At 39.4% G+C, this 17,764-nt stretch overlaps 2 protein-coding genes across 2 annotated transcripts in view; one reads left to right on the forward strand and one right to left on the reverse strand.

Annotated features, from left to right (window-relative positions):
• The first annotated feature begins 320 nt into the window (after positions 1-320).
• Positions 321-9,429, forward strand: mapda (N6-Methyl-AMP deaminase). The gene is made up of 10 exons (XM_088996525.1): positions 321-459; positions 557-687; positions 766-826; positions 896-983; positions 1,053-1,134; positions 1,200-1,326; positions 1,432-1,512; positions 1,624-1,762; positions 4,873-4,973; positions 8,990-9,429. Exons 1-10 carry the CDS (start codon positions 412-414, stop codon positions 9,179-9,181), a joined length of 1,050 nt encoding a protein of 349 aa, XP_088852651.1. The 5' UTR covers positions 321-411; the 3' UTR covers positions 9,182-9,429.
• Positions 9,430-9,474: 45 nt separating this feature from the next.
• Positions 9,475-17,764, reverse strand: part of nat10 (N-acetyltransferase 10) — a 40,044-nt gene continuing 31,754 nt past the window's right edge. Inside the window, exons 22-29 of the mRNA XM_088996524.1 lie at positions 15,511-15,601; positions 15,325-15,432; positions 15,074-15,246; positions 13,327-13,446; positions 11,816-11,914; positions 9,891-9,964; positions 9,733-9,813; positions 9,475-9,640 (exon numbers count right to left, since the gene is read on the reverse strand). Coding sequence (XP_088852650.1) covers positions 9,481-9,640; positions 9,733-9,813; positions 9,891-9,964; positions 11,816-11,914; positions 13,327-13,446; positions 15,074-15,246; positions 15,325-15,432; positions 15,511-15,601 — 906 coding nt within the window. The 3' untranslated portion in view covers positions 9,475-9,480. The remainder of the gene's footprint in view (positions 9,641-9,732; positions 9,814-9,890; positions 9,965-11,815; positions 11,915-13,326; positions 13,447-15,073; positions 15,247-15,324; positions 15,433-15,510; positions 15,602-17,764) is intronic.

Here is a 17,764-nt window from a genome sequence, read left to right on the forward strand (position 1 = left end):
ATAACTTTCAACTCCATTGAAATTTTAACAGGGATAAACAGTGTTACAAATATATTGTTGGTTAACTATATTGCATAAAGTACAGACTTGGTCCATTAAATGTACATTTTTTTTTGGGGGGGGGGTTGTTACAAACATTTTCGTCACACTCTTATGTTTTGTTATGGATATGTATTTTCTGTATTTATATATTCCATATTTTATGCGACGGGGTGGGGGATTCCGCACGTGGCTGTTTCAGAAACACGTGTGACGCGTATGCGGAACAATTTACTCTTCTCTTACGGACTTATTAATTTGCTGCACTTCGTTGTGTGTCACGGCCAAATGCTTCCTGGAAACACCGCCAAGCCTCTCGTCCTGTAGACACTAAACACTTAGCCCCAAAACTCGCCGAAATTTGTCGTTTTGATGATGGACAAGAACAACGATGTCTTTTATCGGCAGTTCCCAAAAGTGGTAAATCACATTTATCGGCCAGTTATTTTGAAATACAGTGGTTATATGGTCGTTGGGAAGTATGACAATTCTAATTGGTTTCTTCCCTCTCCAAAAGGAGCTGCACGCTCATCTCAATGGCTCAGTGAGCTTCCAAACTATGGAGAAGCTCATTAAGCGAAAGCCACATCTTAACATTGAACATCACATGACGGCCATCGAGAAAGGCCAGCGGAGAACGTTGAATGAGTTCGTAGACCACTCGTGTGTTCTGTCATCACCATATGATCGCAGCGGTTGGTAACGTCGCAATATAATATGCTGCAGGTGCTTTCAGGTGTTCAAGGTCATTCATCAGCTGGTGGACACGGAGGAGGACATCCTGATGGTGAAAATAAAAAGTGTGATTTTTTTAAATGGTTTCTGCAAGCACAATGGCAATGTTTGATCTTTCTAGGTGGCTACAGATGTCATCAAGGAGTTTGCTGCTGACGGTGTCAAATATTTAGAACTTAGGAGTACACCGAGAGAGGAGAAGAAAACAGGTTTGAGACATTAAATGCATCTATCAACATACTCATTGCTGAGTGTTAAGATGTTTCGCAATTATTCAGGGTTGACCAAAAAGAGCTATGTGGACACTATCATAAAAGCCATCCAGCAGTGTAAAGAGGAGGAGGTGGACATTGATGTCAGGTAGGCCTACAATGAATATCCGAATGTGAAGATAGATACTGACAGAGGTCAAATGTTCTTTTCAGGTTCCTAGTTGCCATTGATCGCAGGAACGGGACTGAGGTTGCCATGGAAACAGTGAAACTGGCCGAAGAGTACATGCTGTCTGCTGATGGGCTGGTGGTTGGACTTGATCTCAGTGGGGATCCGAGGGTATGCAAACCATTTCACAACCAACACCTATATCCTTGCATCCATTTTCAAGTGGTGTAATTCCCATCCCAAACCCCTCAATTCAATAAATAATGTCGTTTTCAGGTCGGTCATGGTAAAGACCTGCTTCCAGCCTTACAGCGAGCCAAGAACAGTGGACTAAAGTTGTCGCTGCACCTCTCCGAAGTAAGTCATGGAAACATGGGTCACAACATGAGCAATGTGTGCGTATTGCGATACAATGCAAAATATTACAAAAGGGGTCTCGTGTGATTCTGCGGAAATGACCCGTCCCAGGTGCCGTCTCAGTTGGAGGAATCGGAGCTGCTGCTCAATCTGCCGCCGGACCGAATCGGGCACGGCACCTTCCTGCACCCTGACGTGGGCGGATCGCAGAGCCTTGTTGACAAAGTGGTGAAGTATAACATCCCCTTGGGTAAGGCCGGGGTGACCGCTAAATATTTATTACAACTTTTTTTACAACATATTCCTTTCTTACAGTGTTTTTTAGGTGTTCAATTACCTGACATGTTTCGGCGTATACGGATGTTGTTGTGTGTTGTTGTGACAACAACATCCGTGACACTCTGACGAAGGCGGAAGTATACGCCGAAATATGTCAGGTGATTGAACACATAAAATACACTGTCTGTAACAAAAGAATCTGTTTTAAGTTAGATATCAAGTAGACAGGATGAACTTAATACAACTATTTATTACAACAATTTACCGTGTCTCTGTTTGAGTGTTTTTTTTTTGCACCCCGATTCCCCAATTGTCCTCACTCATAATAATAATAATAATAATAATAATAATAATAATAATAATAATAATACATTACATTTTAAGCGCCTTTCAGTCACAGACAAGCATAGGTACATTAATAAATAAAATACAATCACAAATAGAATGCAATAAATAAAATACAATTTTAAATATAAACAAGAGAGAGAGCGACACAGAAAATGCAATTTTAAATAGGTGGCTTTTGAGATGGGACTTGAAGGTGGGAAGAGAATCGATGTTACGAATGTTGGGAGGAAGTGAGTTCCAAAGTTTGGGGGCAGAGCAGCTGAAGGCCCTGTCACTCATCATCACTCATCATTTGGAGAAGGTCAGATAGGTATGGGGGGGCACGGTTATGGATAGCTTTAAATGTATAAAGAAGAATTAAAAAGTTGATTCTATGTTTCACTGGGAGCCAGTGGAGCTCTTGGTGGACGGGGGTGATGTGGTGAAAGGATGAGGTTCTGGTAATGATCCGGGCTGAAGAATTCTGGACGAGTTGAAGTTTGTGGAGAAGTTTCTGAGGGACACCAAGGAGAAGTGAATTGCAATAGTCAATCCGGGAGGTGACAAGACTAGGAACAAGGATAGCAGTGGTGTGAGGAGTGAGAGAGGGGCGAAGACGATTGATATCATAGGCTAATTCAACATGCTATAAAAACAAATATATTACTCGCGCTGTTTTTGTTCTCCACCATTGACATTTCGATGCACTCATAAAACAATCGAGGGGGCGACCTGGTGGAGCTGTGACATATTTCCTTGAGAGTTTTGAAAGGTGCACTTAGAAATAAAATGTATTATTATTAAGTGACCAAATGGCACTTGTTGATATCTAGGTGCCACTGGTGTTTAGAGTAAAGCGCTTTTCTGTTCATCAGTACAATACTGTCAGTCAGTAGGGTAGTACTGATGCCACTAGTACCATTAGCAGCACATAGTTGTCAACTTGTGAAGTTTAGTCTCCCGAGTAGCACCAGAATCAGAAAGCCTTTCCCCACAATGGGGAAATTTGCAATCCACAGCAGCAAAATTGAAAGGGGGTTCAAAAAGAAGAAGAAAAAAACAAGTATTGTATGCACAAAAGAAAATGTCAGGAGACCGAAATGTACAACTGCACAAAAATGTTTCATAAAAATAACTACATAGTGCAAAGTGTAAAAGTAAATTTACATATCTATGTAAGTAACTGTATTGACTCGACATAAGGTGGCTGTGGTATTTACAAAGCATGAGTCCATGTGTATTTGTGTGCTCGTAAAGGTATTTTGAGCATTTTTTGTCAATATTTTACCATCGTGTAAAATGATGTTTTAATACACTCACAAGTAAAATAGACCATGCACTAAAACAGTCCGACCAATGAGAAAATTATTTCTGAAAAACAAAGACTACATCTTTGCCCATCTATCTGTGCCGGCAACTTATATTGACAGAACAACTAAATGAATCTTCTCTCAGATGGTAAAAAGTATCAAGTTGATATGTCTCCTGTTTTTTCTGGTAATCTTGTTTGGTGGTGTGCAATGACTGTCTTGCTGGCAAAAATGTATCCATTCCAGTGCCAGGGTTTTTGTCATTGCCACTCAAATTGCAGGACCCAGTGTGCTTCCATTCGAAATAGAGGACTCCGGTTCTTTGTACTGATGGTTAATTCTTTAATGTGATTTCATACCACCGACACCACCACCGTAGAACTACAAACAAGTATAACAATGTAGCTATTATTTACACATAAACATTTGCACTTTACATCATAAAACATATGCAATAAAATCGTACAAACCACTTTGCCCGCTTTCCGTCCAAAATAGAACTTTTGATTTTCGTCCTTTATATCTTTTCCTTGCTAAACAATACAGCGATAAAGAATGTCCATTCTCGCCGTCTTCTCAGTGAAAACGAAACTTAAAGAGGCGCGGAAAGTAAAACCTGTACAGGAAGTGACAACAACCTAACGTAATGTCGAGAAAAATAAAGCACAGCCATCTGCTGGTCAACTATGGGATGGCCGCTATAAACAAATGTCTCTGCAGCATTTACACACAGAATATTGAGTTTTAGGACTACATAAACTTTCAATGCAGTGTAAGAAACCTTAGACTCTTGTTTCATCAGAAAAAAAGAGTTAATTCCTAAATTACATGGATCTGGAGTTATATGATCTTGAAATGAGGGCGGCTGTCCAAAATACAATGCAATACATCCATATTGGTTTTTACAGCGCTTGAACAACAGCTGAAGCTGGAACAAAGTGCAAACATGGGGAAAAGGGGAAATGCTGCCCCCTTGTGGAAGGAAAGAAATAATGCCAGAGGCCATGGCCAGCTCCTTATCAGCACCCAAAAAAGAAAAAACCAAAACCCGAACAAATTCGGGATTGGCGCTCTATGTTTTTCAATTCTCGCATACATTCGAGAATGAGTTAATGAATAGGGCATTTTTATCACTCGTATTAATAGTTGCCTACAATTATTCAAGTTGTCGTTCTAAGATGGCGATGAATTGTCATACAGTCGTGGAAAAAAAAACATCCGTTGTAAAAGAGCCATTCAAGTGCTGCTCCGAATAGCCTTACTTGTTCGTGGGAACCAAATACATGTTGGGAATACAGCTTACATATACAAGACATGAAACTCAACTGACTTGGCGTGTGTGCGTGTGTGCGTGTGTGTGTGTGTGTGTGTGTGTGTGTGTGTGTGTGTGTTTGTTTGCGTGTGCGAATGACTCTTCATGGTCCCCCCCAAATCCCTCCGCCAGAGCTCTGTTTGACATCAAACGTCAAAGGACAAAGTGTTCCGTGTTACTCCAAGCATCACTTCAAGTACTGGTACCAATTGGGCCACCCGAGCGTCATTTGTGTAAGTTTCTTCCTCTCTGAAATAGCTGCAATGACTCAAGCTACTGCCTGGTCTTTTTGTGAACATGTAAAACACATTTTTAAAAATGTAAGTATGATCCGAAATACAGTGATACCTTGGCTTATGAACTTAATTGGTTCCCAGACAGAGTGTGTAAGGCAAAAAGTGTGTATCCCAAAAATTTATTTCCCATAGGAATCCATTAAAATGAGCATAATCCGTTTCCAGGTCGCCATTAAAACATAATTTTCTACTTTCTCATTTGCTAAGCCTTAAAACGACACAAAATATACCTCATTTTATGGATAATAAATGTGCGATGGTATTATAATTAAAGAAATAAACTATACTGTATAATAAAGTTTTATTGACCTTTGTGATGGTCGTTGATGGCTTGATGGAATGGAGTGACCGGTTTCACCAGCATTAAACACTTGATGAGGAACGTAGCCTTCTTCCTTCACCATCTTGAGGAATGATCCCTTGTAGGTGCTTTCTCTGTGATCATTTTATCTAGTTCCTCATCAATTGTGTTCTGTTTAGCTGGGTTGATAGCTTTTTGCATCCAGTGTACAGATGGCTTGTGCGGGTTATTTGTGGCGCCTGATTGATGGGAATTTTAACCTTGCAGTCTACACTCTGCCTTTGAACTATCAAAGTTCAAACGAGTCCAAATTTCACCATTTCACTTTTGTTTTTTTCACTTTTATTTTTTTGTTTCAAGCTCTGCCCTCTGTCCTTTCATGTGTGTGTTTTCTCACTCTCTCTCTGTCATCTGCCTGTCTCTTGTTTAACCCCCCCCCCCTCCCCCCGCTGTGTTCTTGACCAATCACGTGGCTTTAACCGAAGACTGGGGGCGGGGAATAGAGGACAAAAACAGTCGGCTACCATTTTCTTATAGGAGAACGGGCTCGTTCACGAACGACACATCACTCATTGTGGAAGCTCTGTGTGTATCCCGAAAAATAGTTCGTATGCCAAGGTAACATTTTCATAAATGTAACGTTCGTAAACCAAAAAGTTTGTAAGCCAAGGGGTTCGTAAACCGAGGTATCACCGTACTCCCTTAATGTTTGTGTGGATAATTTCATATTAATACGTCATATTGTTTCCAACTTTATTCTTGGAAAATTGCGACTTCTTCTTTCTGTAAATTTAAAAATTCATTTCCTTTGAAACATAATGTTTGACAAATATTTTTATTAAAAAAAATCATTCTCTGTATGTTTCAATGTATGTCCACATTTTAAGATTGATCTGTTAGAACGATCTGAAGACGTTTCTCCTTTAGCATTTAGCGTGGAAAAAAAAAACGTGTGAAATGAAATCTGAGATTCGTTTCTCCATTGCGCAGGTTGGAAAGTGATTTGCTGGGGAATTAAGTCGTGCTCGGGTGTGATGATGCATTGTCAAAGGGTATTTTAGTTAGTTTGTTTTTTTTTTCGGGCTAAAAACGCCTTACTGTGCATGGTGGGCTTTTTTTCTGTCCAAAAATGTCGTACTATACATGGTAATTTTTTTCGGTCAAAAACGCCTTACTATACAGGGTCATTTTTTTTCCGGGTCAAAGTCCTATTACTAATACGTGGTGGGTTTTTTTCTGGCCTAAAAACGCCCTTCTATACATGGTCTTTTTTTTCGGTCTAAAAATGGCCGTTTTTTTCCTGCCATAAACGCTTGACTGTAAACACCTTACTATAAATGGTCGTTTTTTTTTTTTTGGTTTGGCCTAAAAATCCTACTATACATGGTCGTTTTTTTTCGGCCAAAACACCTTGCTATATAAGGTTGTTTTTTTGGGCATAAAAACACGTGACTATACACGGTCGTTTTTTTCGGCTCAAAATGCCTTACTATAGATGGTTGGGTTTTTTTCAGCCATAAACGCTTTACTCTTTTACAATGCCAAGCCGCGACAGTTCCAAATATGCATCGGCGCTCCTTTCTTCTTATGGCGGGCTCCTCAAGCCATGCATCCATCCAGCCTTGGACTGTCCAACAGCACCGAACTTTCCACTGAAAAAAAGCGGTCTGTGAAGATGCTGCCCATTACAGGCACAAAAAAAGCACAATGGCCGCAGAGCTGTCCAGCGAAGACAGTCAAATGGCACCGACATTCCTCCCATTAAAAAAAAAAAAGCTAAAGTATCCACTCAATAGCAAACCACGTATGCCACATATACATCCATGATTGTTTTTTTTTCGGTTAACAATGCCTTATTATACATGGTCGTTTTTTTTTCCGGCCAAAAACGCCTTACTATCCAAGAAATTTTTTGGGGGCCTAAAAACAGTAGCCTATACATGGTTGTTTTTTTTTCCCACCAAAAAACGACTTACTATACAAGAAATTTTTTGGGGGGCTAAAAACACTTGACTATACATGGTTGTTTTTTTTTAAATGTAACGTTCGTCAACCAAAAAGTTCGTAAGCCAAGGGGTTCGTAAACCGAGGTATCACTGTACTCCCTTAATGTTTGTGTGGGCAATTTCATATTAATACATCATATTGTTTACAACTTTATTCTTGGAAAATTGCGATTTCTTTTTTTGAAAAATTCTACTTTCTGTAAATGTAAAAATTCATTTCCTTTGAAACATAATGTTTGACAAATATTTATATTTTATACAGTCATTTTTTTCAGCCTAAAAACACTGCGCCTTTTTTTCCCTCGGCAAAAAAAGCCTTACTATCGTTAGTCGTTTTTTTCCGTCTAAAAACGCTTCACTGTACATGGTTGTTTTTTTCGGCTAAAAACGCCTTATGAAACATGGTAGTTTTTTTGGGCCAAAAACACTTTACTTTTATACATGGTCGCTTTTTTTCAGCTAAAAATGCCCTGCTATACATGGTTGTTATTTCGGCCAAAAACTGCTTATTATAGTCATTTTTTCAGCCTAAAAACACCTTACTGTACATGGTTGTTGTTTTTTCGGCCAAAAGCGTCTTACAATACAAGGTAGTTTTTTTGGGCCGAAAAGCACTTTACTATACATGGTCGTTTTTTTTTCGGCCCAAAAAAAAAACAGGCATTTTTCTCAGCCTAAAAACGCCTTACTATTATGTGGTATTATATGTGGTCGTTTTTTTGTTTTTGCTAACAATGCCTTACTATATATACATGGTTGGGTTTTTTCTTGACCAAAAAATAGCTTAAAGAACAACCGACGACTTCGGACAAGTTGTGTCCATAATTTGTAAAATCACTTCAAATGACTTCTACTGAGCCTATTTTCCAAAGATTCCACGCATATAGCTAGATTTTACGTTTTAAGACTCGCGCTGAATATTCAGGAAGTCATGTTTTCCAGTTGATGACGATTCCAGACGTGACGTCACGTCTGGAACGCCCCTGACCGAGAAAGCGACACAATGCATTTTGGGTACTTCGTTTCGTCTGAAAAGTTCGTGTTGATGGCGAAATTAGAAGGAAAACACATAATGCAATGGTGAATTGTTATGTGTTGCACCAAGACTACTATTTGATACTAGTTGACACAAATTCCCAGCAGACAAATCAGCCCATTTCCATCGGAGCTTGGGTGCCATCTTGTGCATTTTCTGGGTCGCTACATTGGCGTCCTGACGGCTCGAATTGATACGCAAGTACTTCTTTAATCGATTGCAAACATTTATGCTTTCCTCTTCAGAATTATTTGAATCATATTCATAACTGGATGAGTAGCAAGAAAGCATCTTCTCCAAATCTGAAGCCATTATTTTGATACTCGAGCTAGGCAAAGACGTCCTGGCGTGACGTCACGAATAAGGGGGCGGGACCTCCTGTAAGTCACCATTTCCGAGGTCATTTTGAAGTAGTTTTGGGACACCAAATCATTTTTATGGGTGTTTTGCATTTGACTAAAAATATCAGCCTGCGCGTTTTGGGTATTTTAGATGCTATGAAACGTTTTTCGGATGTCTGTTAGGAACCCAAAAAAATGGTGTCGGTTGTCCTTTAAATTATATTTATTGAAGCATTGTCAATTTATTTTCATGTTTTGTCCTCTGGCAGACTGACGACAAGGGCGTGTTCAGTACAGATTTGTCTCAGGAATACCAGCTGGCAGCGTCCACGTTCGGCCTGGATCACGAGGCCGTGTGGACGCTGTCGTCGCGGGCCATTGACTTCATCTTCGCAGCAGACGACGTCAAGCAACAACTGAAGCGCAAGTGGGCACAATTACAGCCGCACATGCTGAAATGACAGCCCGGTCCAGGCGTTGGTAAAATGCTTACCTCACTTTATAGAAAAGGGATAACAACTAACTTTGTACATCTTCTAAAATCATCTTGAATAATCAAAACATTACAAAAAAGTCAAAACACTTGATACCGTTGCATTAAAACCTCATGCTTTGAGATGCACTATTTAATACGTGATGAGAAACTGTCGACATTTGTATCTATATATATGGCACACAAATTCTTGTAATTAAAAAAAAGCCAAATGCTCTTTTGTCCGTTTCTTGCATTCAACTAAAAAAAGTGACACAAGAGTCCTTTTTATGACATTGCATTTCGCTTCAACGCCTTTTTTCCAAATTTGCCACTTTTGGTCTTCTTGAACTTTCCGTGGTTCGGATCCTTTTTATTTTGCTTTGCGTGCTGAAGCCCTCCATTGCTTGCCACGTCCTTTCCTGCATCGAGTTTCCTCTTCTTGTTACTGTTGAGAACAGAAAACCACAGACATGTATTAATGAGCTGGCATTTCGACAGCGGATGCAAGCGTCAAATGTAATGATTTTGTCACGGCACCTTTTAATGCTGACCATCGCCGTGTTCCCCGCTTTCTTCAGCACTTCGTCCCAGTCCTCATCCTGCCCGCTGATCTTGTACCTAAATAAAAACAAAAGATGAAATGACAGACATCAAACTTGTCGTTTTTTGCACTTGCAGACATGTTCTGTACTTACTCTTCCAGGCAGAGTTCCTTTACTTTCTCTTTATCCTGCTTGAGTTTCTCTTCAAACTCCTTCGCCGCCTCATTCTGAGCAAAGAATTGAAATATGAATTCATTGGCTCATTGATTTGTTCTGGACGACCAAATAAATGCTGAATGCAAATTTAGTTTAGTAAAAGATATTAAAGGACAACCGACACCATTTTTTTGTTTCCTAACTGACATCAGAAAAACGTTTTATAGCATCTAAAATACGCCCCCTTGTTTGTGACGTCACGCCATGACGTCTTTGCCTTGCTCTAGAATCAAAACAATGGTTTCAGATTCGGAGAAGATGCTTTCTTCTTAGTCCTCCAGTTATGAATATGATTCAAATAGTTCTGAAGAGGAAAGCATAAATGTTTGCAATCGATTAAAGAAGTTATTCCGTGTCATTTTGAGGCATCTGGACTCCAATTCAGCGTCCCAGAAAATGCACAAAATGGCGCCCAAGCTCCGTTGGAAATGGGCTGATTTGTCTGCTGGGAATTTGAGTCAACTAGTATCAAATGGTAGTCTTGGTGCAACACACAATTCACCATCGCATTATTTATGGAGTTTTCCTTCTAATTTCGTGATCAACACGGTGTTTTCAGATGAAAAAAAAAGTACCCAAAATGCATTGTGTGTTGCTTTCTGGGTCAGGGGCCTTCCAGATGTGACGTCACGTCAGGCATCGTCATCAACTTGAAAACAAGACTGCCTGAATATTCAGCGCAAGTCTTAAAACGTAAACTGTAGCTATATGCCGTGAAATCTTTGTAAAATACGCTCAGTCGAAGTCATTTGAAGTGATTTTACAAATTATGGACACTTGTCCATAGGCGTCGGTTGTCCTTTAAATAATTGTTCTATTGTAAATAATCGGGATGATACATTATTTTCTTAAAATGGGGCATTTACTCAGGGCACTGGAATAGGAAGAGGTAGACCAATTAACCCATTCACGAATTTATTCGGGAATTGAAAATATGACGTAGAGCGCCATTCCAGAATTTGTTTGGGTTTTGGTTTTTCTTGCGGGGGGTTTCGACAAAGCGCTGGTCAGACCTCTGGCAATGTTTTCCCTTCCACAAGGGGGCGGCATTTCCCTTTTTTCCCCACATTAGCGCTTTGTTCCAGCTTCATTTGTTGTTAAAGTGCTATATAAACCAATATGTATGTATTGCATTGCTTTTTTTGGAACGACACCCTCATTTCAAGATCATATAACTCCAAACCCATATAATTTAGGAATTAACTCTTTTTTTTCTGATGAAACGACAGTCTAAGGTTTATTACTGTGTATTGAATGTTTATGTAATCCGACAACTCAATATCCTGTGGATCCTGAAATTCGAGTGACAATGACAAAAACCCTGGCACTGGAGGGGACACATTTTTTGCACATGTCTGGCGGTGAATAAGTGAAGTTGGAAAAGTTAATCAGTAAAAATGTGTTAAAATTAGAGATTGATCCTAAAAAACATGAACTTTTACATTTTATTTTTACGAAGAAATAACTAAACAAAAACAACTACGGAAAGACCTGAACAGATTATTCTTGGGATGGTTTGGATTGGCCAAAAAGTAAAAAAAAAAGACATACAATTATTAAAAAAGAAAAAAAATCTAAATTTAACTATTGTCTTTTACTTTGAAATAAAGAAAAATCCTTGAAATATTTTGAACCAGTCAAATGTTCAAATTAAACCAAAAATCCTCAGAAATTTAAATTTAGGGCTTCCTTTAAAAAAAAATAATAATCAGAACCTTTGGAATGATTTACGTCTGGTAAGAAATGCATAGAAACGAGAGGTAAATCTCCAATTTTGTATGCAATTTTTTTAGAGATTGGCAGCATGTTTCAAGTTGCTTTCTGGTCAATTTGTTGGTGAGCCTTTGTGAGAACGGCCATACCAGATCATCCTGGAGGCTTCGGTCCGTCGGCTCCATGGCGACGTCTTTAGTTGCTGCCATCTCTGCTTCGATGGCCTTTTCTTGGATGCTACTAAAAATCTACAACACAAAAGTTGCGTCTCATCAAGTACCAACACTGTAGCATCACACCAACATCTGTCTCGGTTCAACGTCGGTGTGGAAATTTCCAAAAGCAACCGCAACCCAATTGACATCATTAGAAATTATTTCAATTGTTTCTTACGGAACATTATAATGTTAGGATTTGGTGAACTTTTTTCTTCTTTTCCTTGCGTCTTTTCTTTTCACAGCGAATCAGTGTCCGCCATCTTCAGAGGTTTGGTTAACTGTGACTTTTGTTAAAAAAAAAAACAGTGCATGCATTCAGAATATAAAGACTTGAACCAGATAGCGAAAGAAAAAGAAGTCCAAGATGGCGCTCGAGCAGGCAACCATTTTGGATTTGAATCCGCCATCAAAAACTCAAGGCTCTCGCAAGCCTTGAGTTTTGATTGTTTTTGTGTTTTCTTTTGTTAATTTGTGTTGTTGTGCGTCATATGGGTTGTTTTTCAGCATTTTTGCCCATCAACATGGCGTCGCGAGTGGCTACATTTACAGCAGCTCCTGTATTTTGTTGTTCTACTTCTTCCTTTCCTTTCCTCTTACTTTCATCACTCTTCTGCTGTGAAATGTAAATGTCTCCACTGTGAGACTAATAAAGGCCAATCCAATCCAAATTCTACTGACATTACCATTAAAATAGGTTAATGTCAGTAGAATTTCAAACCATCTATGTTCTTTCGCTAAGATTTTAACCTCAGAATAGTTTTTGCTTTTTTGAATGTTACTGTGCCAATGACCATTTTGTGTTTGGGAGCCTTTGACTGAGCGAGTTGCTTTTTCTGTAGCCACAAAGGGACATAAGTCTTCTTGTGCCGGTCCCAAGCTCGGATAAATACAGAGGGTTGAGTCAGGAAGGGCATCCGACGTAAAAGCTTGGCCAAAACAAACATGCGGATCAAACCTCTAAAGATGGAGGACACTGATTTGCTGTGGCGACCCCTTCAAGGGAAAAGACCAAAGGAAAAGAAGATTAACATTAAAATATAAATCTAAACACTTTTTATGCTTTGTTTGATATCACACGACAGACTCGTGCTCGAAGCAATGTGGATGTTTTTAAATCAGATATTTGTCAGAGTAAAATTATCTCAATTGATTGAATGTAAATTTCTCCACTGCGAGACGAATAAAGGCAAATGCAATCCAATAAGTAATATTTTTTTAAAGTATTGTATAATGGGTGAAAAAGTAGTTTTTAATCTTTTAACGCTCGCAATAAATAAGATGTGAATTACAAGCACAACTATTTTACAACATTTTGATTTAGATTGTCATGCGTTAACATATTAAATACATCAAAAAAATAAATAAAGTGCTTGTCTGCAGCCAATATTGCCGCTTTGTTTCATGGGTGTCGGGGCCGGGAGTCACGTCTGGTGTGAACGTACTTGCACAAATTTCCGCACGAGGCGGTTGAAGAGGCCCATAAGCTGCGAGCTTGGGAGGTTCACCTCCCCCTCCAGCTGGTCCACCGATTTATGTTGCAGTCCGACGCCCAGCAGCATTGCCTGGAAAACAGTTTCCTCTTGAGACGGGGCTTTGACACCATTTTAGGCTGTTATAGAAAAAGCGCCCCCACCAATATATATATATATATATATATATATATATATATATATATATATATATATATATATATATATATATATATATATATATATATATATAGATAGATAGATAGATAGATAGATAGATAGATAGATAGATAGTATTCACTGCCAGATGTGTAAAAATGTGCCCACTCCAGTGCCAGTTTTTGTCATTTTCACTCAAATTGCAGGACTCAATTAATATTTTTTTTATTAGTTTTAGGACTTCATAAACATTCAATGCATCATAAGAAACCTTTGACTCTCTTCTTTCATCAGAAAAAAAGAGTTAATTCTTAAAGGACAACCGACATCACTTTTTTGTTTCTTAACTGACATCAGAAAAACGTTTTATAGCATCTAAAAAATATTCAAATGCAAAACACCAATAAAAATGACTTAAAGTGTCCAAAATCTGCAAAAAAGGACCTGCGAATTAGGCATTTTCAGAAAGTCCCGCCCCCAGTTCGTGACGTCACGCCAAGACGTCTTGCATTGCTAGTGAATCAAAACAATGGCTTCAGATTCGGAGAATATGCTTTCTTGTTACACATCCCGTTATGAATATGATTCAAATAGTTCTGAAGAGGAAAGCATACATGTTTGCAATCGATTAAAGAATTTATTCCGTGCCATTATGAGGCAACATTGAGGCAACATTGTCTCACCGAAAAAGAGGCACAAAATGGCGACCTCCTGTGGCCACCTCCGTTTCCACAGGCTGATAAATTTCTTATATGGAGCCTGGACGGCCTCTTTCTGGCGGCTTTTGGATGCAACACGAGGTCCCCAGACCAAACAAGTACAGTAAAATACATTGATTTGATGGAAGGACCGCTACAATGCATCTTTTTTTCGGTCAGGGGCGTTCCTTTAGTGACGTCACGTACGGACTCGTCACCAACTCAAAAACAAGACTTCCTGAATATTCAGCGTGAGTCTTAAAATGTAAAATATAGCTATATGCGGTGGAATCTTATTAAAATACGCTCAGTAGAAGTCATTTGAAGCCATTTTACAAATTATGGACACAACTTGTCCGGAGACGTCGGTTGTCCTTTAAGTTATATGGGTCTAGAGCAGTGGTTCTTGTTGGAGGCACCAAACCCCACCAGTTTCATATGCTCATTCACCGAACCCTTCTTCCAATGACTGTGCCTACTAACTGCAGATTAGACTGAGGGGTGGACCTCTGTGGCAGAGAATCCACCGAACCCCTGAGACCGACTCACCGAACCCCTAGGTTAAGAACCACTGGTCTAGAGTTATCTGAGCTTGAAATGGGGGCGGCTGTACAAAATACAATAAAATACATAAATATTGTTTCATATAACGCTTTAACAACAGCTGAAGTTGGAACAAAGCATTAAGATGGACAGAAGACAAATGCTGCCCCCTCGTGGAAGGGAAAAAACATTGCCAGAGGTCTGACCAGCGCTTTATCGGCACCCCCCCCCCCCCCAGAGAAAAACAAAAACCTGAATAAATTCGGGAATGTCAGCAAATTTGTTAATAGGGGAATTTGTGAAAAACAAAGATGGCTTACACACTGCGCCACCGACAGTGAGACGTCACCCAGCTGATTGAGGAAATACAAGCGCGCCACGGTTGGGACCAGGTCCATGATGAGGTGGTAGTCCACCATGCTGCGCGAGTACAATTCCAGACGTTTGAGGTCGTACGGGCTGAAGTGGACCGCCAGCTCCGAGGCACTCATTGCTACCAGGAACAGAAACCAAGAGTGAGCTGTGAGACCACCGGCGAGGAGCGCTGCCCCGCCCTTTTGCGCCCACCTACCGCTGGCGGCTTCTTTGGCGCTCTTGTTCTGCAGGATGCTGAGGGCCAGGCTCGGCGGGAAGGTGCTGAACTGGTAGGAGAGCAGGGACAGGAAACGCCGGCGGAAATCTGAAGGACGCCGCAAGACTCAGTGGAGATGTGGGAGGAATATACATACATCATGAGATGAAGACCAGAAAAGCGGACCTTTCCGGAATGCAGACAACCACTGGCTGGGCTGCTCCTCACTGTGCAGCTCCTTCAGCATCACGCATGAGTGCTCGCCCGTCAGGTCGTTCTGCCAAAGGATAAACGGGTGTTAACAACGCAGCGGACAAAATGGACGCCGCCTGGCCGCACACTGTTTATTGTAGTTGGGCTGAAAAGTTGGATTTGGTGAATGAACTCACAATTTCATCGTTATAGCCTTATATAGTGTCTGAAACTCATGACAATAAGTTAGCGGAGACCAGGGCACACAACTCTGAAAAGTTGCCTGCCCCATTTTTCACAACTTCAAACACAATAAGACAACTAATCGCAAAAAAAAAAAAAAAAAAAAAAACATTGTTGCAAAGTATAAAGGATTTTTTTTAATTAAGGAAGTACCTACCACAAATGCTCCCTTGCTTATTTTATGGTAAGTATCCCTTGCTGAAGATTTTGCTCCAGTTGGCATTTGTCGTCATGGTGCACAATGCAATGTTTGCATTGCGTTGTCTGCTACAAGCCACATGGACTCTTGTTTCTAAGCGCATTTCAAAACTCTCAAGTACACTTTACAGTCACGGTATAGTCCGAAGCACGAAACAGGCTTCTGATTGGCTGCCGCTTGGCTTACTCGGCACGGCATCCAATCAGAAGCCTGTTTCGTGCGTCGGACTATACCGTGACTGTAAAGTGTACTTGAAAGTTTTGAAAGGCGCTTAGAAAAAGGAGTCCACGTGGCTTGTAGCGGTTTGCTTGTAGCTTTTGCTTTATTGAATAAAACAAACGTTTGATTTGAAAATAATCTTTTTTTTTTTCTTGAAGAAGTTGTCGGCCACCCGGGCGAGACGTTTTGAAAGTTTAAGTTTTGCAAAATAAACAGAATTTAGTGTTGATTGATTTTCCTTTAAAAAATAAAATAAAATACAAGACAATCTGCCCTCTTAAAAAAAAAAATAAGATTTTCATTGTATTAAAAAAAGAATTCTTGCATTCCATTAATAAAACGCCTCTCATTTTCACCCCTTAAAAATAAGAATCAAAAACATTCTACCTAAAAAAAACCACATGTAATTTGTAATTATTTTCTTTAGCCCATTTACACAGAGCACATTCACGTGAACACGGATAAATTCATTTAAAAAACCCTAAATAAAATCAAAACAGAGTATCAAATAGGTTCAGAGTTTGTAATTATATTATAATTAACAATAATTAATGTGGCAATAAAAAAACATTGCATTTGAAAATCTCAAAACCCACTCATTTAAAATTGAATTTTCTGTGTAGCTCTCTCTCTCTTGTTTCTATTTATAATTGTATTTTATTTATTGCATTCTATTTGTGATTGTATTTTATTTATTATGGTACCTATGCTTGTCTGTGACTGTGAAGTGTCATTGAGAGCTTTCAAAGGCGCTTGAAATGTATGGCATTATTATTATTATCATTATTATTATTATAAAATGAAAATTTCTGTGCTCATATGTAAATGGGGTACAAATAAGAATAAAAAAAAAAACCTGCCTTAAAAAGTACCATATTTATTCGAGTATAACGCGCGAAATTTTCTATCTAAAAAAAAGAACTCAAAGTTTAGGTGCGCATTTTAAACGAGGCCCAGGAAAAAAAAATCTCCTATATATTTACTGCTTTATCCCTTCCAGGAGGGGGAGGCATTTCCATGGCTATTCAGTTTGGATTCTCGGAAAGGCCCGGATCACGCGCATTCCTTTTTTTAATTGTTTATTACCATTTCTTTAGCTACGCTTCACACTGAAATGTGAGTTAAGCATTACTGTTTTGCACAAATACCAATATCCAGAGTTTACATTGTCAATGAATGATTTTTATCACAATGCTTGGTCTGAGCCAATGTTCCCGCTAAGCTGCACGCATGCGCAATTGCTCTCACTAATTCTATTATTCTGCAGCCGAGGTGGCGCATGAAGAATCTCTGTAATCACCAGCGCCCCCTGTCATGAGGCAGGAGAAGAAGTATGCCTCACCTATGCACACAGTTTTTATAAAAATAAAATAAAATAAACAGTAGTACAGTGTTTATAATGTAAAGTGACTCGACATTATATACACCAGCTGTATACATATACACTGTAGAAATTTAGTTCATATACTAAAAGCTTTTGAACACTTTAATAGCAATATGCAGAGAGACAGCAATGCGGTCTCACTGCAGAGCAAGCCAGCACAGTGAGTATAGTCATTGTGCAATCAATGGTGAGGCTCCGCCGGC

Source organism: Hippocampus bargibanti, linkage group LG05 (assembly GCF_051943395.1).
Source record: "Hippocampus bargibanti isolate YZ-2025 linkage group LG05, ASM5194339v1, whole genome shotgun sequence".
In the NCBI taxonomy this organism is placed as follows: domain Eukaryota; kingdom Metazoa; phylum Chordata; class Actinopteri; order Syngnathiformes; family Syngnathidae; genus Hippocampus; species Hippocampus bargibanti.